The sequence below is a fragment of the Silurus meridionalis genome, chromosome 6 (genome assembly GCF_014805685.1).
Source record: "Silurus meridionalis isolate SWU-2019-XX chromosome 6, ASM1480568v1, whole genome shotgun sequence".
Lineage (NCBI taxonomy): Eukaryota > Metazoa > Chordata > Actinopteri > Siluriformes > Siluridae > Silurus > Silurus meridionalis.
This window is the reverse complement of record NC_060889.1, coordinates 2,909,232-2,933,838: the sequence shown is the minus strand read 5'-3', so window position 1 is coordinate 2,933,838 and position 24,607 is coordinate 2,909,232. Positions and strand designations below refer to the sequence as shown.

Here is a 24,607-nt window from a genome sequence, read left to right as displayed (position 1 = left end):
AAATATACTTTAACAGCCATTTTGAAGCTTTTGCATGTCAAAGATTTTTTTTAATTTATAAAGACTTTTTTATTCATTTTTGTAAAATCTTGTTATAATATTAAACATACAAGACTTCTTTATATATATATATATATATATATATATATATATATATATATATATATATATATATATATATATATATATATATATATTTTTTAAAAGCATCAAACCTTTAAAAAAGTATCCAAAGATCCGTTCTCCATGAACTCGGTTATGATCATCACCGGCTTGCCTGCAAGCATAAAAAGAGACGGAAATAAAACATCCACCGCTACAACATACTCCACGAATGAAGAAAAGAAAAAAAAAAAACACTCCTCTGCCAAGCCATAGAGATATAAATCACTATAATGGCGTCATTAATCCTAGAGCAGAGGGATAGTAAAGAAAGGACGGATGGAGAAAGAGAAAGCGAGAGAGTGAAAGACTGGTGTAAAGCTTCTTCCACTTGGAAACTCTATTATTCACTGTGAAGGATCCCTGTCAGAGACCTTGACCACGAGCAACAGTGCTTAATGAGGTTCTTGTTCTGTTAGCAACGGGTCGCAGAAAAAACATTCGAAATTTTGACAGGTGCAGGGTTTCAACATCTCAAAGGTCTCCATTAGGACTGAGGGCAAAGCTCTATAGCAGGACACCCAAGATATTTCTCTTTGTCATCCTGGGACAAGTTTAGGTCTTCCAGTTCAACTGAAGGAAAAATTTCATACTAACCATCAGATCAAGGACATCAGATACAACTGTGTGTCTTCAACACTGAGGTAACAGTTTGGGTCAGAACAACACACGGCTGGAAAAATCAGATCTTCCAACACTTTTGTCCTATAGTGTGGTTACACTTCATGTTGTGATTACTGAGTGCTAGAATACAATCTTGTAAAAAATAAAAATCGACTGCTTAAACAGGACTCCTCGAATTGACATTTCTACTTGAGTAAAAGTACCAAAAGTTCTCGCTCTTGAGCATAATGATGTACAAAATGCAATGACAGTGAACATCAGACTAATGGAAAAAATTGTTAATAGCAGGTCAGTGCTTTATTCTCCTGCACGTCAGACCTTTTCAAAGAGAGAGTTATATATAGTTATATACAAACTGAAAGCTGAGAGAAACCGTACTCCATACACATTATCAGCAGAAACATGCATGGGGTCACATTACTGGTGTTTGGCAGATATCTAGGGTGACTTATATTGTGTCTTATTCATACAACTGAGAAGGGGGAGTGGCTAAGAGCCTTGCTCAGGGGCCCAGAAGTGGGAGGTTGGTGAGGGTGGGATTTGACCGCATGACTTTCTGGTCCAAATTGCAATGTCTTAACCACCAAGCTACCACTCACTGTTCCTAAAGTTAAGCTTGAACCCTTGATACAGAAACTATCCTTAAATACAGAACCAACATAAAAATAATTGTCTGCCATTGGATACAAAGCACCCAACACTGAAGCCCACCCTTGGGCCTCTGAGCAAGGTGCTTAACATCCACCCATGGGTGCTCATCTTTGGGAATGGGGATGGTACAGCCCCAAGCCCAGCTGCAAAAGGAGGAGGGTGGGCGAGCAACCCGACTGCATAACAAAAATGCTTCATAAACGACAAGTAAGCCACCAGGCCCTTGCAGACGAATGCGCCTCATGGTGCGGGAGGACAAAAAAACAATATATAGATGTGTTCCTTCGAAAGACTGGTTACTACAGAAACCATATGCAGTTGTAGGAATTGTGAAAAATCCAATTTGAGAAACCAACACTGCAAAATCTTGCATTGGTTAAAAAAAGGCTACTCTTAAAGCCCATGGTTCTAAGGTGAAGGCGAATTTCGATTGACAGGTAGCCTAGTCACAAAGGCATAGCACATCGAATGAGAATTCTTGCGTAATACTACTACTATTGCTGCAAGGATGGGGGAAATAAATCAGTCATGCCTATCATACAAAGCATGGGGAACAGTACGTTTATTAGTACACATATTGCCCAGAACCTCTGCAGTGTTTAAGTATTCATGTGCAAATTTTTGTGTGTGTGTGTGTGTGTGTGTGTGTGTGGATATGTGTGTGTGTCAGACGTGTGAACGATTGTCCCCGCCTCTCGCCCTAATACAATTCCATGTTACACCTGATAAAAGATATAAATCTCTCCACAATAGTATGCGGTGCAAATAGAGGTCAGGTTTGTCCGTATGTGTATGTGTGAATTTGTGTGTGTGTGTTGCGGGGGAGGTCGAACACTGTCTCAGAGCATCTTCTCGTTGTACATCAGCCCAAATTAAATCACTATCTCACTGTGATAAATGTCTCTCCAGACACCTAAAGCAAAAAAGAAGCTTTTTCACCTCTCGCCGGTAGTGTAATGTAGCTGTCAGGTGGCCGAATGAGGTTTGCGCCCCACACTTGCGAGAAGCGTTCTGGGAAATGACATGGTGGTCCACTGTCTCTGAATTGCCCCCCTTTATGTGTAGGCGTGTGTTAGCCAGGAGAAACCCCCTTCCCAAGGCTGTAGAGAGCAATTTAGAGCTTTAGAAATATACAAAGAACGAGTGATCACTAAGCAAGCGAGTCAAATCTGCTTCCTAAATCCTCCCTAACAAACATATCCTGCCATCTAGATTGTCATTATACACTATGTTAACAGGTAGCTGGAAGATTCCCGCTTGTGGTCTTCTAGCGCTGGCACTTTGATAACAAGACGAAAGCACAGGTTTTGATGAGCGCTTTGCCCTGATGGCTGCTCTCTCGCAGATAAACTATCGATTTTGCTCCAGGTGTTAAAGTCACGGTCGGGAAAACAAGCACCTTGTGCACACCGTTTCCTCTTTCGGCACTCACTTTCTCCATATCTTAACGTATCTCCCTGGTTCATCAATGAACCTAGCAATGAAAGGGGACGATTATTTGTCTTACTGATTTTTCAAGAGGCATTTGGTGATCATATGCTCGATATTTGTCTCACAAAGAGAAGCCCAAGGCAATGAGTTTTATTATACACCCTATACATTCTGCGAACAAAGAACTAAGTACAAACGTTGGAATTTCATTAGGAATATGTGACTAATTTTCACTATTTGTCTACTAATATCTTTTGCATTATTTAAAAAAAAAGGTTTTAATGTAATTAGAATGATAATACACGTCATTGCTTTTTTAAATTTGCAATCATATCGCTGTATAAGGTTGAGTTTTTTTCCCCTTAAAAAATAATTATCAATATAGTGGTTTTCTGAAATGAGTACAAGTAATTACCAAAAAAATCCATATAAATAACAGAATTTTATAATAACAATTTATGTGGAAAAATCCTTCAGATTAATAAATTGCAAAAAAATAAAATCCATTCAATTTTTTGTAATAGGAAAAAAAACAAAAACAAGATAAAAAAAACATTGTCAATGTGTGGAATTTATTTATTTATTTTTGGAAAAAATTAACATCTAATAGATCTTTTAATGGAAAAATTGTATTGCTGATGCTGACATTTTCTCCCAGGCTAAATAAAGCAAAAAAAAAAAGATTTCATAAAAATATTGTATCATTTTATAAATACTTATAAATTATCAATATACATTTTTAAATTTTGTTGAAAACGATTTATAACTAATTAATACAACTAATTAATAATGGCTGCTCCCGTTAGGGGTTGCAACAGCGGATCATCCGTGTCCATACCCCCCTCTGTCCTCTACATCTGCCTCTTTTAAACCCACTACCTGAAAGTCTTCCCTCACCACATCTATAAACCTCCTCCTTGGTCTTCCTCTTTTCCTCCTTCCTGGTGGCTCAATCCTCAGCATTCTCTTACTGATATACCCCATGACCCTCCTCTGCACATGTCCAAACCATCTCAATCTCACCTCCCTCACCTTGTCTCCAAAACGTCCTACATGGGCGGTCCCTCTAATAAACTCGTTTGTAGTGTTCAAAGATTACATACAAGTGTTTTTTCTTTTTTTTTTTTTTTAAATATTAATTATCATTATCCTACTATTACCATTTGCCTTGTTTATTTGTTTGGTGCCAAAATGCCTAAACCTTCAATCTAGCAAATGAGATCCTTGAGAATCTGAATTATCCCCCCACCATCCACACACACACACACACACACACACACCCCTATCCAGTCTGAGTCCCGGATGTCTTTACCGTCCCTGATGATAGCCGCCTCCAAATTGAATGTTTCCAGATTAGTCGATTGGGGGCGCATAAAAGAAAAGCGATGGAAGCGATAAGCTTGGCTCTGCGTTTTTTTCCCTCCTTTCTTTCTTTCATTCTTTTTTTTTGCCCTCTTTTTTTCCTAACGTGCCTGTGAAAGGGCCGTCTTCGGAGCGTTTTCTTTTAACGTCGCAGCGATCTGCATAAGAATGAGAGCGTTATTCTGCTGAAAGGGTCGTGATTGGGGATGCGCAATAGGCAGAGCTCTGAGGAAAACACACACACACACACACACACACACACACACACACACACACACACACACACAGGACTGGGCTTATATGGTTATGCCTAAAATTCTCATACATTAGCATAATTTTTTTCTCCCTAGACACAGAAATCATTACTGTAGAGCTTTTTTTTTGGAGTTTCCAAGCAAAACCTGACTACAGAGAATTTTTATTATTATTATATACCCACGATGGCAAAAAAAAAAAATCGACTTGCTCGAATATGTGCCCTAGAGTTAAATTTTTCAATTGATTAAAATATGTCAATCATCAAAAACCCTGTGAATTAAAACATCAGTCTTTCACTGAGGTGAATCTTAAGGTGACCTTTCTGTTTTTTTTTTTTTTTTTGTTAGTTTTTTTTAAAATCCTGCTGTTATTTGTTGTGCTGTCGGAATCCCGCAGCTCTTTGTAGTCCTAGACGTGTTTTTGTATCCTGCCAGACTAAACACTAGGGTGTTGTCACACCTGTAACCTCCCACGCTTCATGGCGCTCTTTTCTTCGGACTGAAATAAATACATCTGAATGCTGGATCGATCTTTTTTTTTTTCTTTTTCAAAAGTGCTCATTTTGAGTACCACATTTGGACAAACGTACACTTTGGGACACCTGAATTTTTAAAGCCATATGTGCTTCTTCCCCACACTTTAAATACAAAGTGTTTGGATGTTGTAGCATGATATTTTCCCTTTACTTGAGATCCAAACCTGTTCCAGCATGAAAATGCCTCTGTGTACAAATCCAGGTCCATGAAGATATGGTTTACATGGGTTGAAGTGGAAGATCTCGTGCTATAGAGTTTTGATCTCAACCCGTTTGAACACCTTTTGGATGACTTGTGTTTTCTTATTGTGGCTGAATAAAATCCCACGAATGTCCAAAAGAACACTTCAAAGTCTAGAAGGACATCTTCCCAGAAGAGTGGAGGTTATTGTAACAGCAAATAGGGACTGAATGTGGGATCGATTGTTCGGTTGTCCACAAATGTTTGTCCATATAAAGAAGATAAAACATCTTTATAGGTCAAATGTCCGGTTTATAACTGTTTAATGCATTTTAGAACGCTTCTCTAAACGTAGAATTATTTCAACCTCATGAAAACTGAATACAGCCACAACGTCGCGTGCCTTTTCCCGTTAACGACAAAGCAAACCTGATTTGCGTAGCTAATAGTTCTGCAAACGGCACCGAAACCCCGTGCTAACGAAAGGGCAGGATTTGCATTTGGCATTAGAGTGTGAGAGCGAGGGAATGAGAGAAGAAGCGAAAGAAAGAGAACGTGAAAAACAGAGGGGAGGGAATCAACACAGAACGGCGAGAGACTCGGGCGCTGAATATTTATGACAGCGAAAAACGCGCAATTAACTGTTTAATTAATCGCATTAATGCGGGCATACATATGCATGCGGTCTTTTGTTGGGCTCTGTAGGTGGAAATGGATGCAGGAGGAAATAAATGAGCTCGCATTTCTACTCGTTCATGCCTCGTGCATGGCTTAATATCCGTGATTGACAGTAGGAAAAAAAACTATTGAGCACTTTCGCCAATTATGTCTCACACAAACAGGTTCGAAAGAGAGTTCACTAAACTCAAAGTTAGAGTAATAAAAAAAGAAATAGGAAATGAAAAAATGGTTTCTCAAGAATTCCTTAGATGAAACTGCTTTCTTTTAGACCTTTAGCCTGTATGTGTTACTGTACATGGGAGGTGGTAGCTTAGTAACTAAGGCATTGGACCTTGGAATCGGGAGGTCTTAAGTTCAAATACCAGCACCACCAAGCTACCACTGCTGGGTCCTTGAGCAAGGTCCCATAACCCTCAACTGCTTGGTTCTAAGTCGCTCTGAATAAGGGCGTCTGCCGAATGCCATAAAAGTAAATGCGTTTGACCTGTTCGACTTGAATCCTCTGTACACTTTCGCCTGGTACAACGCTGAAAACAGCAAACGGAGCACAAATCACTCACATGTGGTCACGACCCCCTCCAGCCTGATGATGTTGGGGTGATCGAACTGGCCCATGATGCTTGCCTCGCTCAGGAAATCGCGCCTCTGCTTCTCTGTGTACCCTGCTTTCAGACTCTTGATGGCCACGTAGATCTCTCGTTTGCTGGGCAGCTTCAGACGGCCGCTGCACACCTCACCGAATTCCCCTGAGGAGCAGAGAGCGAAACATTAGTGCTGACTTGAGGAACTCTTTGACCACGACAACAAAATTCGTTCATAGAATGTTAACTTTTACTTGAGGAACCCGGTCTTGAATCAAGTCAAATGATGCACAGACTTGTACCCATATGATGGAGTAGGAAAACTCTGAATTAAAAAGGTAGTCTTCAATGAAGCATGGTGGTGGTGGCTGTAACATACCTGGCATTGTATACCCAAGGAACTTTATTAACAAATGTAACTCATAATAACAGCATTTCTGAAATGAAGGTCCTCGTCCCAGGTATATGGCCAACCTGATTGAGAAATGATGTTAGCAGTCGGGGCACTGTGGGTATAGCTGGGTGTGGCCAGGTTGGCCATATATCTGGGACGAGGATCTTCGGTTCAGAAATGCCTTACAATGGCTTACAATGCCTGAGCATTTCTAAACCGAAGATCCTCGTCCCCATGCTCAAATTGAGTCAAGTCTTATGGGGGGGTCCCCAGTTGTTGGGGTGTGTGTGGGTGTGTGTTGGGGGGTCTTTTTGTCAGATTCTGCTATTTACAATATAACACAAAATATTGTAAAAGTGTTTAAGGGATTGTTTAAGGACCTTTTTTTATTAGTTAAAACATCATAAGGATGGCAAAGTATCAGGCGATATTTTTTACTTAAATAATCGTGGGGACCCCCTATGTCTATTTTTGACTTGTACCCCCAGCCCCCCCAATTCGAGCACTGCTCGTCCCAGATATATGGCCAACCCGACCACACCCAGCTATTCCCACAGTGCCCTGACTGCTTACACAATTTAGTACTTGTACAATTGCCCATAGATGTACTGCTATATCCTTGGTCGTGTTTTGATGTACCGACTCTATGTCTCCTTGCCAAGATTTTATCCCCCCATGATCTATTCCCAAGTTTATGGTTTCATGTATTTTGGACCAGTTCCCGGCAACGTCCCCTTTTCTGGATCTCTTTGAACTTTGCATAGATTTAACCCGAATGCTAAACTTGATGAATAGTGCTTACGTTCTTTTTGGCTGAATGGGGCATTTTTAGGATATAAATGCTAGAATATTATAAAGTATTACAAAGTTATTTCCCCTTCAAGCCTCCTGAAATGGTGGGGATGTATGAAAGTGAACGAAAGTAGACATTACACCCTGAACACAATCCAGTACTTACTGCTTTATTTAATTTTGAAGGCAATATACTGACACCACTACACACAGATTACATATAAAACCCAGCTCTTTTAAAACAAGCTACTGTATACAGGAGCATTTTAAACCTCACATCACGAGTCAGTATGTAGCCTGGCAGTGCCATTTCTTTGTCTAAGCTGATAAGAGGATGCAGGCATGCTGTAATTAACCAACACGATCTCCGTCTCAGTAGTTTAATGACTGCATTTGTGTCTTAAAATAATTTTCCAAGAGGTACTTAAGTTTGAAAGCGAGGCCCAGATGAGCAAAGCTTTCACAATGGCTCGTGCAGGTTAAGATGCTGACGTAGAGTACGTAGGCGTCAGTGAATCTTCTTGGAATTGAATGGCTTGCAAAGCTGAGCGCTCATTATTGTACTGGAATTCAATATTGAGACTGTAATAGTTTATGAGTACATAATCTGTGGTAATCCTACATTCAGTGAGGCTTTGTGTGGCAGAAGGACAAAGACAAAAAATGGGGATAATCAACGTGGGCTATTGATAGGAAAAATTAAGAAATGTCAGCACCCGTTCGTGAAATTTGCGATATGACACCTGGGTGCAAACTAGCCCTTTGCTAGAAAGATGGAACGCCAATTTTCGGATTATTACTAGATTCCTTATACAAAGCACACGATTTAAACTGTGAAACATGGTGGTGGGAGGATCGTAGCTTAATCTCATGTGTCTAAATATTATTAATAGTTTTTCGATTTGATGATTTGAACTAAAGTTTCGGGACACCTGCAACTTTCCGAGCCACATTTGATTCGTCCCTGAACTGCAAAAAAACAGCAAATTGGGATTAAAAGTGGACTGGGATGTTTACAAAGAATTAATTAATTAATTATTAGCTATTTTAAACTAGCTTTCCCCAAAAACCTTAGGGACATTTTATTTATAGATAAACATTAAAAAAGAAAATTCCAATTAATTCAAACTGAGTTATTGGCAAAATTATTGACACCCTTTATGAACCCTTGAACATGAATTTCATTACAATGATCAAGACTTTTACAAGTAATGTTCCCCTAGAGAAAACAGCACATTGATATTTAATTAGAGTCCAATTCCAGATGTTCCATTTCTGTTTTATCAATGAGATAATCATTGTATACATTTAAGTGTTATTTGACTCACCGGCACCGATGACCCTTTCTATGCGGATACTGGAGGCGTCAATTTCCTTTGCGAAATCGCGAATGGCTTGATTCGGGTCCTCATAGGTATGTGGATGGATGTAGGTCCGACTTCCCGGCAATTTGACTGCAACAGCGACAATTGACACGTCTAAACAGCAGGTCGTGAGAAATTCCAGTTCTTTCTATGATTAATACATCCGGCGTTCAGGACTTGCTACTACCAGACATTTACACGACACGTTTACATTTTTTTATAAGCCAGGACACGACTAAGTCGTTACTGCAAATAGGTTTCCTCAAACAAAGAACTGTAAAATTCCACAAAAAGCGGTGCCTTCCTGAAATACGAGCATTCACTTGACAAGTCCATCAAGGGAAAGAGTTTTTTTTTTATACCTCGTCCGTGCTGAAATTGCATCTTCTCCTCGTCGGGATCTTGTTTTGCTTTGATATAGCCGCAATGTCTGCAAGACAAGATAAAAAAAAAAAAGAGAAAGATTTTAGTGAGAGAATAAACATTTTATGGTAGCAAAGAGATGAGATCGTTTTCAAAGCTCGTGAAATGAGCTATAATACTGAGAACGCTGCCATGTTAATACGAACACGTATACTCCTGCACATTTATACGGGTGTTTCATGAGACTTTTTTTTAAGCAAGGCAGGCTCTGTGGATGAGGAGATGGCATGGAAAACCAAAAACATCCAACGAGAGGTAGTTCTGGTTGGCGAAATTGGCAAACTGACATGATTTTAAAATTAATTGAATGCAACCACTCTTTATATCTGCGACAAACAGAAAAGCACCTCAAAACATACAAAATGTTGAGCTACAGGGGCAGAAGATTTAGATCTGTACCTACTTATATTATACACTATATGGACAGAAGTATTGGGGCACCTGACATTTTCAGCCATATGTGGTTCTTCTGCAAATTTGGAGGCACACAATCATAACTGATGTCTTTGGATGTGCTACAAGACAAATCCAGCTAAGTGAAGATATGCTTCACATGGGTTGGTCTGGAAGATCTTACTATAGAGCTACTAGCGCTGAATCTCCACTACCAAATCACACTCTAGCAGAAATCTAGCGAAAAATCGTCCTAGAAGATTGTAGTTCTGTAGCATACACCTGGCATATATAGTGTATGAAAGTTCAGGAGGAAACATTTGGGCATCATTTGGATGTTCTGAGTAGAAAATAAGTCCGACCTGGAAAAAAAAAACTCTGCTTTTTCTGGGGCTGCTGGGGAAAAAATTAATAGCTAAAACGCATGCTCTCCGTTGATAAAAAAATATCGAATTTAATTTTCTTTCACAATCTTCATCGCCTTTGCTCCCAGCAGGCAATAAATAAAAAAAAAGAAAAAAATAAAGATTGATGTAATGCCTGAACTCCGTGTTGATTCTAGCCTATGGCAGATTTCTCCATTTCTCCGATTTTCTGGTTTCTCAATTATTTCGCTTCATGTTGTTGACTGTACAGTTTTAATGTTTCGATTTATTTGGTATACAGAAGGTAATTATTATAGGCTACAGTGCGTGGAATAGTGAAAAATACTAGCGAGGTGGAGTCATTTGAGGCTGTTTAGATTTGATTTATGTACGAAGACTTTGGACATGATTTCCCTTAAACTGAGGTGTATTCGTTTTTTAAAAACTGATTCAATCGATCACCAGGATTTAGATTTTATTTAATTTTTTATAAAACGTTTAAAAATTGGCTCTTGGCTTCAAAATTTCATTCTGTTTTTCTGATTCGAATCCATTCCACTCACTATTTGTTGATCCTAATTTAATGCATATAAATCACCCATGGGTGAAGGAGAGCAAAAAAAAAACGAAGGGTGGGGGGGCTGTTGGTTGAACGATTGAGACGATTGAACCAGACGTTACAAGATTTCTCGTCAGGTACGGAATTAATCATGACATTGTTTACTAGCGGTGTGAAATCAGAACTAATTGCTATAGAAAATACATTCGGGGCTCGTGGCGACGAACCGAAAACGTGCGACAAACGCATATAAAATAAATCGACAGGTTTTCATTTATAACGCGTGTTTGTTTTTGGTTCGCGAATTTGAATTTTTCAAAACATGCTTTCTGGTTTGCACATCTTGGGACCGGCACACGTATACACACGAGCACCCCGAGGGGATCCATCTGTCCAGCCAATTAGTCATGTTTACATGATTTCCAGGTGGTGTTTGAATCAGTCAAATAAAATCAGTATCAAACTGGAGTAGAGCTCTGGTGAGTTAATCGTTTTTGTGTATGTGTGCGTATCAATGCGACACTTCAGCTAGCCATGTCACCTCTGTTTTGTATTTTCCTCATTATGTGAAAAATTACTATCCGTGACCCCTAGCCCCCCACCCCCTAGTTCAAACCTGAATAAACAATTTCTGATCACAAGACAATTCGTTTCTACTTGGAAATATATAGAACAAGTTTAAAATGTTTGAACCATTTAAACCATGCTAAAGTATCGGAAAAGTGTATCGAGCGTACTGGCTCTCCCAATCGAGGTACACTATAAGGACAAAACTACACCTTGGGACTCCAGACATATGAGAATCTACCACAAAGTTGGAAGCAAATAATTGTATCGGATTGCTTTGGATGCTGTGGTATCACATTTTCCCTGGAGGAGACTGAACCCCTCACAAATCTCCAAAATCTAGTGGAACATCTTCCAGGAAGAATGAAAACGCCTGTAATGGCAACTGGGGACTAAATGTGGAATGGGATCTTAAAAAAAAACATACAAATCCTATGTCTAGGTGTCCACAAACTTTTCTTCCATATAGTATATATCGTCGTTCCAATATACCGCGACACCACTATTGCAGTACCTTCTCTTTGAACCCTGTGTAATATATGCACTTCCCGGAACGTTCCGTTTCCAAGTTCCTGCCAACAGAGCTAGGCTTGGGCACAATTCAGATCTCTTTTCTCACGGATCTCCTTCGCGCCGCACTTGATTTGCATATGCGTTTAGTTTTCTCGCGGTAACATGCTGTCAGTCGAGAGTCATTTTTTCTGCAACCGCTGTGTCTTATTCTCGTGGGGAAACTCGCCCCCATGGTTAAATCAGCGTGCTGAGGTTTCTGTAGGATTTATTTATTTTTATTCTAACCCACATGATTCCTATATATCCCATGACTTTTCTTTCCTCATCACTGCATCTCTCTTCGTCTGCTGGTAATCTCGTCCTGCATCCCTATTGGCTCTTTCCTACAATTCTCTTGTCCCATGGCAGAATATCAATGCCGATACATCAGACAGGGGAGGAAAAAAAAGACCTATGGATTAACTATAGGTTTCCCATGCCTTCTTTAGATATGGGTTAACCACACTTACTTTGGTTTTATTATTGGTTTAACATAACTACTTTGGTTTAACTATGGGTTCACCATGTTTAAACTTTCTTTCAGCTTCTCCTATTAGGGGTCGCCACAGCGAATCTTTCGCATGTTTTAATTTAGCATATGTTTTTATGCTGGATGCCCTTCCTAACGCAACCCTCCCCATTTATCCGGGCTTGGGACCGGCACTAAGGCTTGTGAAACCCTAATGGCTGGGGTTGGGTTTCACCATGTTTACTTTGGTTTAATTATGGGGTCATGCCCACTTTGTTTTAACTATGGTTTTTCCATGGCTGCATTGTTTGAAATATGGTTCGACCATGCCTAATCTTGTTTAGCCATGGGTTTACCATGCGTACATTGATTTAACTATGGGTTTACCATGCCTAATTGGTTTCATTTTGGATCTAGCATGCATATTATGGTTAAACAATCGGTTTGCCATGCCTACATTGGTTTACAAAAGCAGCTTCTTCCCATCCTCAACCGATCTAATCAATAACACCAATGACCCCATGATACTTGGCAATAAAGATTTTGATTCTAATTGGTTTGATTATGCTTCCATCATGCCTACTTTGATTTAAATATGGGTTTCCCATGCCTTGTTCAGTTAAACTCTGGATTCAAAACGCTTACTTTGGTTTAATTATGGGTTCAACATGCCTACATTGGTTTAACCATGGGTTTGCCATGCCTAAGTGGTTTCATTATGGTTCTTTCATGCCTATCTGGGTTTAACTATGGGATTACCACGTGTACATTCGTTTAACTATGGGTTCACCATGGTCACTTTGGTTTAATTATGGGTTTCTCATGCCTACTTTGTTTTAACTATGGTTTTATCATGATTACTTTGGTTTAACTATGGGATTCCTATGCCTTTTCTGGTTTTATTATGCTTCTGCCATGCATAATTGGATTCATTTTGCTTATACCATGCCTACTTTGGTTTAATTATGGGTTTACCATGGATACTTTGAGTCCACTATGGGTCTACTGTTGCTACTTTGCTACTATCCATGGTTTTACCATGGATATTATGGTTTATTTTTGGCTTTACTGTTGGTGCTTTGGTATAGCCATGATTTTACCATGGATACTACTGTTAAACTATGAGAGGATTTAGGAAGGAGGCGATTACCTTTGTGAAAATATGTCCTCAGTTGAAGCCTCTTAGGCTGAATATGCTGAGAAGGAAACATGCAGATGAACAGTAATAAATTTGCTTCGGAACTACCTTTATTTCTGGTCCACAAACCTTGCATATGATCTGCTACATCTCAAGTGAACCGCAGGGGTAGTAAGGTAGTAGAATATTTTCATGTGTCTACAACGTCTACATGTCTTGAGTGTTGAAAACTGCATCATGTGATCCATTTTCCCATGCTAGTCCTGAGTGAGGGCCTGATCTTGATCGAAAAAGCCCTTCTCTTCAAAGTTAAAGCCTTAAATCTACAGTGGAGACAAAAGTGAAGAAAAAAAAATGTAGAGAAACAAGAAGAGATGGAGATCAAATGCAGAATCTCGCATTTTCTGAACAAAGAGAACACCTTTATAAAAATGTGCTGGAAACACAATAAATATGGATGGGGGGTGGGCCTTTGAAGGTGTATGGAGGAGCCATCTTGAATACGAATCTAATGGATGTTCAAAGAAAGACTGAGAGGACCCTTTTGGATGTAAAAAAAAAAAAACAGAACTATGGCCGCAGATGGATACGAAACGACATGTCTTCCGACATACTTCACCTGGACAAGCAGGGTTTTATAGGGTCAATAAAAGAACGCTGACCACGGAAGCAGAAACTGATATAGTGGCCCGTGTGTGGTGGAAGAGACATAAAAATGGACAGCAGAAGCACAAGGGAGGGTCAGAGTATCTCCTGCTGGCACTGCATTCATCTCTATTAAAAGCTCCCCAGCCTGATGTCCTTGCCAGCTGTCTTGATCTGGTTCTCAATTAGGACAGAAAAAATGGTTCGGGATATTCCCATGACTAGCGCTGCCCTTTCCACACTGCCCCTTAACGGATCATGGAGTCCACCAAGATCATCTTGTAATGGAACTCGTTTCGTATATAGAGTACGGTCAATTTTATTTTACAGCGGACGACTGTCATGGCTGAAACCGTGTTGGATTTCATTGCGCTCAGGAATTAATGGATAATGCTTTGATGTCATGTACAAGGCCCGGCCGGAAATGGACGGATAATAAGCCTCTTGGGAATCTTGTCAGTCCATAACCAGAATTTCCATCCTCAGTAAAAACATCTTGCCAATGACAGTCAATGACAGTGGACGGGTGATAGATAGTAGATTTAAATCATGTTATTTTTGGACACAAATCATTGGCCTTGAACATCTACTTATATACTACGTCTTATTGACATGGACACCCAAGGTTTGGCTGATAATCTTTTCAGCAAACGTTAATGGTCAGCTTATCCTTCAAGCCATGTGCACAGTCTGTCTACAGAAGAACACTTCAAATTGCTTTATTTAAATTAAATGTCAGTGAACCATTAAAAAAAATTACTGTGTTTTTTATTCTGCCATATAATTGGTTTGGAAGCCAAGCTATTATAATAAAGCATATTTATAGTGAACAATAGGATGCTTACAACTAGGACTATTCGTGTAACTGCATAATCCGATAAGGAACTTTCCCCATTTTTTGCACTAAATTCAGCAAAATTCAAAAATCAGCCAACTTGAATGTTTCCAGTATTATGCATTGTGAATATCCGGCCATGAAGGAATGAATAAAGGAATAAATAAAGGAATGAATGTACGAATGACCAGAGGGTGGTGGTAGTTTAGTGGTCAAGCCATTGGCCTCTATATTGGAGGGTCGCGAATTAAAATCTAAGCACCACCGAACCCCCCTTTTTTTTACGCTCCCACTTACTTTTAAATGGTTTCTCAAAGAACGCTGCATCTTTTCCAAATTCCTTTTCGACATGAAAAGCAGCTGAACACGCTTGGATGAGAGTACTAACTACCACCATCTGTGATTGGCTAACGCCACATGTCCTCGCCAAAAACCAGAAACCATCAATACTCTTTTGTTCATGGATGCGTATACCATCGCTCCGATTCAACCTTGGGATTCAAAATTGCACGATTCCAATTATAGATCATTTTGTACCTAGAAATGCATAAACTTTGAATGTGGAGGTCATCAAAATGAGATCTAAACTCATGAATAATCACTATTAAGTGTAATCAATCCTTTTTTCAAACAATTGAACACATTGTGGGGGACTGCGTTTTCCGAATACGCCAACACTCAAATGGCAGATTTCAGCTTACAATCTCAGTAACCGTGTCCCCCTCCACATCCACGTCCGCTTTAAAGAGTTTGTCCTCTCTGCTGAAAGACACAAAAGACGAGCTCTTGAAAGGGCAAGACGCAACACCGATACGATCCACCGATAATGCCTAATTGTCCGATTTGATTACCTAGTGTTGGCGGCTTTAAAACGACACGCCTCAACTTTCGCCAATAAACCGAGGACCATGAGATAAACGGCAACTCGGGCGGACGAAGCCACCGGGAGCTGAACGTTTTTTTTTTTTTTTTATGATACCATTTTAATGCAGATGCAGATGGTGCAGAACATGGCGCGTTTTCTTTCGACTTTCACGCGATCTCCGTAGGCCTTCAAAAGGACGTCAAAAAATTGTCCGCTAATCAAATTACTACGATACAGAGCGCAGCATGGCGAGAAAATAGCGCCTGTGTGCCAATTAGCGTTATAAAGTGGGAGAGTGAGAGAGATGTCTGGAGAGGAAGACAGAGGACATGACATTGCTAGAGCGAGCCTATCTGCGGCTCCACATTTTCGGAAGGCTGTAATGCTTTAGTCACGCCGGCTGACGGAGGCAATGATTTGCACCGACGACAGGCCTTTAGGGCAGATTCGCTGATTTGGAACGCTTGCCTGTGTCAGAGCCGGGTCATAGCAAATCTCTTTATTCGTCCTGAGTGGCCCGTGATGTTAACAGCAATCAAAACGAGCTGCTAGCGTTAAAAGGCTACAGGGGGCTTAAAGGAAAAGTGAAATTCATGATCTGCACCTTGTCTTCCTTTTTTTTTATTCATGTATAATCTTTCATTTCTTACTTTTGTTGTTCTCTCGCTAGGACACTATCCAGTGCACACGACTAAAAAAACAACAAAAAAGAGGACGATTTATTTCAAAGTCATTATCAGTGAAGGAAGAGATATTAAATGGAGATGTTGGACAAATGCACAGCTAAAAGGTGCAAGGGGAAAACATTCAATTTGGAGCCTATTCATTAGGGTAATTGTGGACGCGGAAGGCGATAATGAGAAAGGGAGGCCAGCTCATGAGGGCAGGTTTTTACTAGTTTGATTCACTACCGGCCAATTAACAAGGACACTCACCCGCAGCGAGCTGACCGGGATGCCCGTGTATGCAAGACTAGCAATAAAAAGCTCATTTGCTAAGCCCTGAGGAAGAGCTACGTGGAGCGACGACGACGGCAGTCTACGGGAGTTCTGTTTCAAACGAACGTGTAAATCAAAGCAACGTTTTCCAGTTAGCAAACTTGGGCTGGCTGCTGACGAGTAATGAGAATAGAAGATCGAAATAGTGATGCGAGAGTTTCAGGACGATCTCTTCGCTAAAGTTCTTATGACTTTTATTAGTCACAAATTGGAAGGCAACATATGTTTGTAGATAAACTGTTCAGACGGTATAAGTGCACTCTTTATTTTACTTGCAAAAAAACAGGCCAGTTTTTTGTGCACTTGGCAACTTGGCAGCTGGGAAAAGATACGATGCAAAACATTTACAATACTCGAGGTTTGTTTAAACATCCTCGCAAGTCCAATGCCACTCCATCACATTGAGACAATGAGGACTCCATGATACTATTGGAACGCTCATGCTGCCTGGGTCTTCTGTTGGCAGATTTGAAAGTCTTCAGTGTTCAGCTGTAGAACAATGCCTCTCACTTGTATTTGTGAAATCATTTGGCAGTCTCATTCTGTCCACTGTCCTACGAACGGCAATGCTTCTCACATTCAAGAACTGGCACCTTTTCCTTTCGACACAGATGAACAAAAGTGCTACACAAGCATCTTTCTGGCTGATGAGTAGTACCACCATGCTGTTCAAAGTCTCCCAGACACTGAACTTGCATGCCAACTCCAAAGTTCCTCAAGCCAGATTGGTTATTACAACGAATCCTTGAGTCGAGGCAATCTAATAGAGGCGAATTTTTATTTTTTTAGAAATGTTAGATGTATGAAAGCCATACAACACTTTAATGTTTTGTTTTCCTCAGGTTCGAGAGATAATTAGCATACAAATGTGCATCTGTTTTACATACAGCTTCTTCATCATTAAATATCAGGTCTAACCCAAGGCATGGACCAGATGCTCCACTATAAACAGCACAGCACTCACAACGAATATTTGATTCTTTCTGATAAGACAGATTTGAAGGTCTTCGAGAAGACTTTGTGCTTGATTTTGAAGACAAGTTAATCTATAGCAGGCTTCCGAAGAGATTCATTGTTATGCTTCTCACAAACGCTCAGATTTGAATTCAGTGACTCGGTGCCTCTGTGTACGGAGTCTGCGAGGGTTGGGTAAAGACAAACCTAGCTTACAATCTTGCATGCTGTCATGCTATGGGCTTGTTTTGGCTGTCAAATACAATATAAATGCTTTATTTACAGGTTCAATTGGAAATCAGCCAACTGTCATGTGTTCAGCATGACAAGTAAAGCCTCCACATAGTTTGCTGGGCATTTACATCATAACATTTGTGGGAAGCAAACCATCTCTAGATGTAGTATGCTGAGGTCTTTACTACAAAAAATATTGACTATAGTGCAGTCTACAATAGTTCAAAAAGCGAATTTTTAGACCACACTGTACTTGTCTTATGCTAGCCTTATTCTTTCAAATCTGAGAACCTAATTGGCTTGGTGTTGGTCAGCTGAAAGTTCAAATGATGAACTATCTCAGCCTCTTGTAGCTTTTTTAATCATACTGTCAATTATTCAGCTTAAGGCACCTCATCAGACCCCAGAATAGATATGGGGCTAAGTTCAGTTTAACTCCCCTGCCTTAGTTCATCCGTGCTTCTGTAAACGCAGTGCCCCATCGGAGCGAGCTCGAACTCTAATAAAACACAGCGGAGTCAGCAAAAGTCTTCCGGAGAACCTCAATTTTCAAAAGCAAAGTTGAGAACAAACATGACAAAGCTGTAGATCTCAAGTAGCACATAAGACAGAATCAAAATTTTAGTTAAATTCAGAGGGGGGTAGCCTGGATATGGGGAACTAGGGAGTATGGAAATAGCGCTAACATTTTGCCAGACCCACTGGGTAGGCTCGTGGTAGTTAGACACACTCTCCCATGTCGTTAGCATTCAACTGGCAGATTTTAATTGCTTCTCAGGGAAAGCGAACTGAAGAAAGAAAGGAACGAATCAGTCTGATGTGTGCTTACCATCTGGTAGCCTGAGAGTGGAAAAAAAAAATTATGCATGTTTGAATGCAGTGCAGCATGCCAGTATGAACTTCATGCATGCTAGACAAGTACATCAAAGCTGTGAATTCTCACAACATAGTATGCTTCTCCACAGGGAGGTGTTTGAGCTGTGAAAGAGGCTTGTTAGTGGGATTGGCAAAGTCACAGACCACTAGTCTGGGCATCCTTGAATTTCAACCCTGCTCTGTAGATGTAGTGCCATATGGTGATTAGCTCAGTAGCTCCATCCAACACACCCCAACACTGTCTAGAAAAAGACTGTCCCCCCATTTTACTCCAGATCTAGGCAACCTACCAATTACCAACACCATAAAAATAAAAAGTATAAATTCATAGCTTTTCAGGAGCTATGTTGGCCAAAGGTACCTGGTTGCTGTATTCCCTCCACTTGCTAAAAAGCCATAAACGGATCTCCCACCTTCCCAAAGGCACTTATGAAATCCAGCATTGCATCACATTCCGTTAGTCCAGAGGTGTCTATGTTTTCCACAAAGGGCTGGTGTGGGTGCGGGTTTTCATTCCCACACCAATACTACCCGTTTAAATTTAATGATTTTTATTTTCACTAACTATCAGGTGTGGCCCTTGATTTGTTAGAATGAAAACCTGGAACAGGTTTTGTGGAAAAGATTGGACAAACCAGGTCTAAGAGAATGAAAAAATTGGCACCCCTGCCTTAGACCCTTGAGGAGGACTTGATGACTCCAAATCTGACATGGTTCAAAGAAAACATGCATCAAGACATGCTTGTGGTGGAACAAACATCCCTTGACAATCTGAATAATGCCAAATGGAAAATGAAGAGGTACCTTTTAACCAGGCACTTGATACTAAGCATTAGCTTTAAAAATAAAAGATCTTTCATCATTCCACAATGCACTTCATGAGGTCACCTGCCTAAAGGACGTTGAGGTCATAGCAGTAGTATGTCAAAGCAAGTGGACTTGGAAGCACTTGGAAGATATTGTTCTTATAAAGAATTAGTCTAAGCTCTAAGACTTCTAAGACTGGCAGAAAATGTCTGGCAACCTCATCAGTTACTCCTCAGTGGTGATTTGAATTAACATATTTATTTCAACACTATTAGAAACAAGCATCCTTTGGAATTTTGAACAGATCTACATGGTACCTTTTTTTTTTAATAGAATGTCTCCATTGTAGGGCTTTGCACAACAGCCTCAGAGGTTCCTTCAGAGACCAAGCCAGGCCAAAGAAAACCTTTTTTTTCCAAAAAGTTTAATGACATTTTTAAAAGACCCTTGGTGACTGCAAAGCTTCATTACCCAAAACGCACATTTATGTTTGCAAATTAATCGTTTCTCCGTGAAGAGATCTTGGTGCCAGGAATTGATCTTCAGAAAGAATGTCAAAAACATTTCCATCACTAACAAAACAAATGTTTTTTGTTTTTTTTTGCAAAGACGATTTGCTCTGGAGGTTAACTGGCAGCTTGGAAAAACTTCACCACTAATGTTATATTTTTGCAGCTATTCCGGATCATTTCCCCCCTCAAGTTACAGCCTTCTGACATGTAGCAACACATCAGAAGACACAGCTACTGTACTCGTAGAACAAAAGGTTCAACCTAGCTGGCTTCCACCAAGAATTCCTTTATGTTTTTGCACCCGTGAGCTCTTATACTGTAGGTTGTTCATAGAAACCTACCACAGAATGTTTCAATTTGGCCAAAGATTCCAAGTTGAACCCCCTTAAAAAAGCAACATCTGTTAACCCTTCCAATGGAGTCACACTTAGCAAAAAGATATTAGCAGAGAAATGGTTTCATCCAGCACTCTTAAGGTCCTTCATAGTGTCCTTCAGGAGAGACCCTAAAAAAATGAGTTTCCCTTACAAAGACGGTTTCGAACCCATTCACAAAGCCAGGAACTTATACCTGAAGAACCCTTAAAATGGAATTTTTACACCATGTTCAAGCAAATAAAAGCCTGACAGCAAAAAAGGGAAGCGAACGAGGAATGGAGGGAGACAGAGAGCGGAAAGGAAAGTAGAAAGAAATGTTGAAAGGAACAATGAAATGATGACGGAGGTTGAAAAGCGTGTTGCATGAAAGAAGCGATGGCAAGGCGAATCATCCCCCTCCCCTGTATCTCTCTTTTTTCTCTCTCATTCAGTGCCTCATCTGACTCTCTGAGAGTATCTTAGCCTTTTAGCTCGCCGCACCGTCTTGTTCTAGGTCTGTCTCGCACTTCAGCTCTGCTTCTCTCCTTTCCTGTCTCTCAAGTGCTCCCTTTTCATCTTCTCTGAGAACACACACATCCAACTCAGTCCTCGCTGGCTGAGGGCTCTCTGACTCCCCCCAATCCCTCTGCTTTACTTGTCCGGCTTTCAATTTGCCTAAAGCTAAGAAAAACTGAAAAGCAAGAAGGAATTTATGGTGGCGTAAGGACGCAAACATAAAATTCTCCAGATTGCTTCGTTTGGCTTGGACCAATAAATAATGTGAGTTCTTCTAGCGGTCCTCAGTACCCATAGTGGTCTCGGTGCCCTCGTTAAGAGTGCTGACCTTCTGAACCTTCAACAACGAACACCCCACTTGTATTTTTAAGGTCACCCTTTATTATTTTAATAAGCCCATGCTGAACGCACAATAAAGCTGCACGCACAGTCACAGGGGGCACCGACCTTCATAAGTCAATGTACCAAAAGACATTGCCCTGGGTAAATCGGGAGCTGTGCAACTGGCGCTATTCTGACCACGTGCGTTACCTAATCTGCTATTCTGACCACGTGCGCATCCCTGTCACTGAGCTCTCCTCATACGTGAGTTTCTTGCCGAAAACAACATGATCTCACTTCCTACTACAATACTCGCCAGATTTGGCTCACCCTCTTCCTAAAAATTAAGATCCAGCTCAAAGGTCGGCGTTCTGACACCACTGAGGAGATACAGCACGGATCGCAGAAGGTCCTTGACACGCTTCGACACATTCCAGAAGTGGCAGGAACGCTGGGAGCGCTGTATTGCAACTCGTAGGGGACCTCAAAGGGGTTGTGTGTAAACCTAGAAAGTCATTTTTCTTGCAAACTTTTTGATACTACCTCGTATATATATGTGTGTGTGTGTGTGTGTGTGTGTGTGTGTGTGTGTGTGTGTGTGTGTGTAAGCATTTTGAGTCTGATTAGGTCTGGCCCCAGTCAATCCCTAAATAGAGCACTCACTGTGATAGACAATCACCTCCGATCAATGCTAACATTTTTAGAGACTTAAATAAGAGCTCGGTATTTTCGGAGAATCTCTATTTAATTCAGTCGGAGCAGATTCCTGAGCAAAACAGCTCAGTGAACCCTTTCAGTTTGCATATACGTAAGGTAGAAAAAACAATTGCATCAAATCAAATCCGTACAATTCTGGCCCCTTACTTTTCCATAAAATCGTGGTTTTCAGACAGAATTCAGGGCACTGGACTTTCCCGATCCCTCCTGCCCGATTCATCCCGATCGATGGGGTTCTCTTAAATTGACCACTTTGTAAAGCTGGGGATGGGGCTTGACAGCAGAAAGATCCATAAACTGGATTTGGACTGGAATTAATATTAAGAGTCATTGTAGTAGACCAGGGTTGGCCAACCAGTCAGAGACCGAGAGCCACATTTTTTACTGTGTTACCGGAAAGAGCCACATCATACACATGGGCACACATGAACATCACCCATCCCTTCCTCTAACACACACACACACACACACACACACACACACACACACACACACACACACACACACACACACACACCTCTGCTCAGCCAGATTTATTGTAAATGTCACACACCAACATAATGACAGAAATTGACTCCTACAGTACTAAGACCACAGGACAGTCATTTTCAACAATGAACATTGTTTGCACTGTCTTACACACACACAAACTCTCAGTTTAACCAAGTCCACAAACAAAAATATAATAATTTACAATAGCGTTTTTCTTTTACTATGCATGTTACTTAGTGGGACTTTTGGCATTCCTTGCCTTGAACAATCCCCTTCAAATCTGCCTCGTATTCCGTTGTTGCCACTCGAAGCAATTCTTTCACATGGGTGTCAGTCAGAACAGATCGATGCGTTGATTTCACGTGTTTCAGGGTAGAAAACACAGACTTTGTTTGTTTGTTTTTTAATGTGCGTGTTTGCTTCGCTTGAGTTCAATACGGTATTTTCGTCAAATGCGCATGTGCGTGAGATGAATATACCGCAAAGTTTCCCAGTAGGGGCAAGCTCATTTAAGTCTTAAAAATACCGTATTGAACTCAAGCGAAGCGAACACGCACATTAAAAAACAAACAAACACAAACTTCGATATGAACGCCGCATGCGGCTCGCGAGCCGCGGGTTGGCCACCCCTGTAGTAGACCGTTAATATTAATTCCGGTCCAAATCCATCTGGGTGGCACCAAATGTTCCACCCAGATGAGAATGAGGTTCCTCTCAAGGTTCCTCTCAAGGTTTCTTTCTCATGATGTCTTAGCGTGTTTTTCCCTGCCACAGTTGCCCCTGGCATAAAGACACTACACACTCATTGCAGGGTCGCCGTATGTCAAACGTATGGCATGTCAAATGTCTCTGTGGAAGATTTGCCCAGTTTCACACAGTTTCATTTAACATTTGTTCTAACTTGTCGTGACAAAATAGCAGACGTGGTAGCGCACAAGATCAGATTAGCACCATTCAGCAACTTTTTGATACCACCTCGTATTGTATCCATAGGAAAAAAGTACGATGTGTCCAAATACAATTGTAAAACAGGGCATAAAACAGTTCAGTCGACCCTCACGATCCTGAAATTCTACCTTCCGCTCACGACGAAGCAGGCGACGAGGAAGACCAGCAGCACCACTCCTCCTGCTATGGACACCGCCAAAATGGTGGACTGGTTCGGGTCCCCAATAGCCAGCATATCTAGGAGAAAGAAATCAAATTAGTGCTGTATTCCTAGATTTACCACTTGATTTCATATTTCTGGTATGGTTCTAATGGTATCTCCACCATTTATCCAAAGCCAGGGCTGAGCATGAGCAAGTTTCCTTCTCGGGTGAGAAAAAGAATAAATTACATTCGCTGAACATTCACTCGGCTGGATATTAAATGGTGCTGGACAAGAGGGCAAATGGAACATGAAATACCACAATTTCAGGAATTCTACATTGTTTTTCATTGTATGGTTAAAGACCAGGTTTTGCCGTAAATGAGCAAAGAGGGCAAAGACACTGAAAGATGAACAAAACCAGCTCGGTGCTACAGTAGATCATCCTCCGAGAGAGAGGAACAAAGGGATTTACGGCTTTTATTAATACGTTGCAATGAGGCATGAGCTTAAGCACCTCACGCCTAATTAAAAGAGTAATTAACGTGATGGATGCGAGGTATTAAAAAAAAAGTGACCTTGGACCGAGTCCTGCTGCAGGTTATAACAGGCGATAAGTTTCAGAGCTGAGTGTGTCGATTGCTAGGAGCGAAATGGACGGACAGATTTCCTCAATGTTTCAGGCAATTGAAACGTGCGAACGCTTCTTTCTCGCTCTCTCGGGAAACGAAACCGAAGAGGGAATTAAGTCACACTGCACTTCACGGTGTTAAAGGAAAACAAAGCATTAAATCTCCAAGCAGGTTCTCAATCAGACATGGACACACACACACACACACACACACACACACACACACACGCACACACATGCACACACACACACACATGAAAAACCTCTAAAAGAAAG

At 40.7% G+C, this 24,607-nt stretch overlaps 1 protein-coding gene across 1 annotated transcript in view; it reads right to left on the bottom strand.

Moving 5' to 3' along the window:
- Nucleotides 1-24,607, bottom strand: part of epha4b (eph receptor A4b) — an 88,533-nt gene that overhangs the window by 5,514 nt on the left and 58,412 nt on the right. Inside the window, exons 8-12 of the mRNA XM_046851481.1 lie at nt 23,687-23,796; nt 9,379-9,446; nt 8,981-9,106; nt 6,446-6,631; nt 216-277 (exon numbers count right to left, since the gene is read on the bottom strand). Coding sequence (XP_046707437.1) covers nt 216-277; nt 6,446-6,631; nt 8,981-9,106; nt 9,379-9,446; nt 23,687-23,796 — 552 coding nt within the window. The remainder of the gene's footprint in view (nt 1-215; nt 278-6,445; nt 6,632-8,980; nt 9,107-9,378; nt 9,447-23,686; nt 23,797-24,607) is intronic.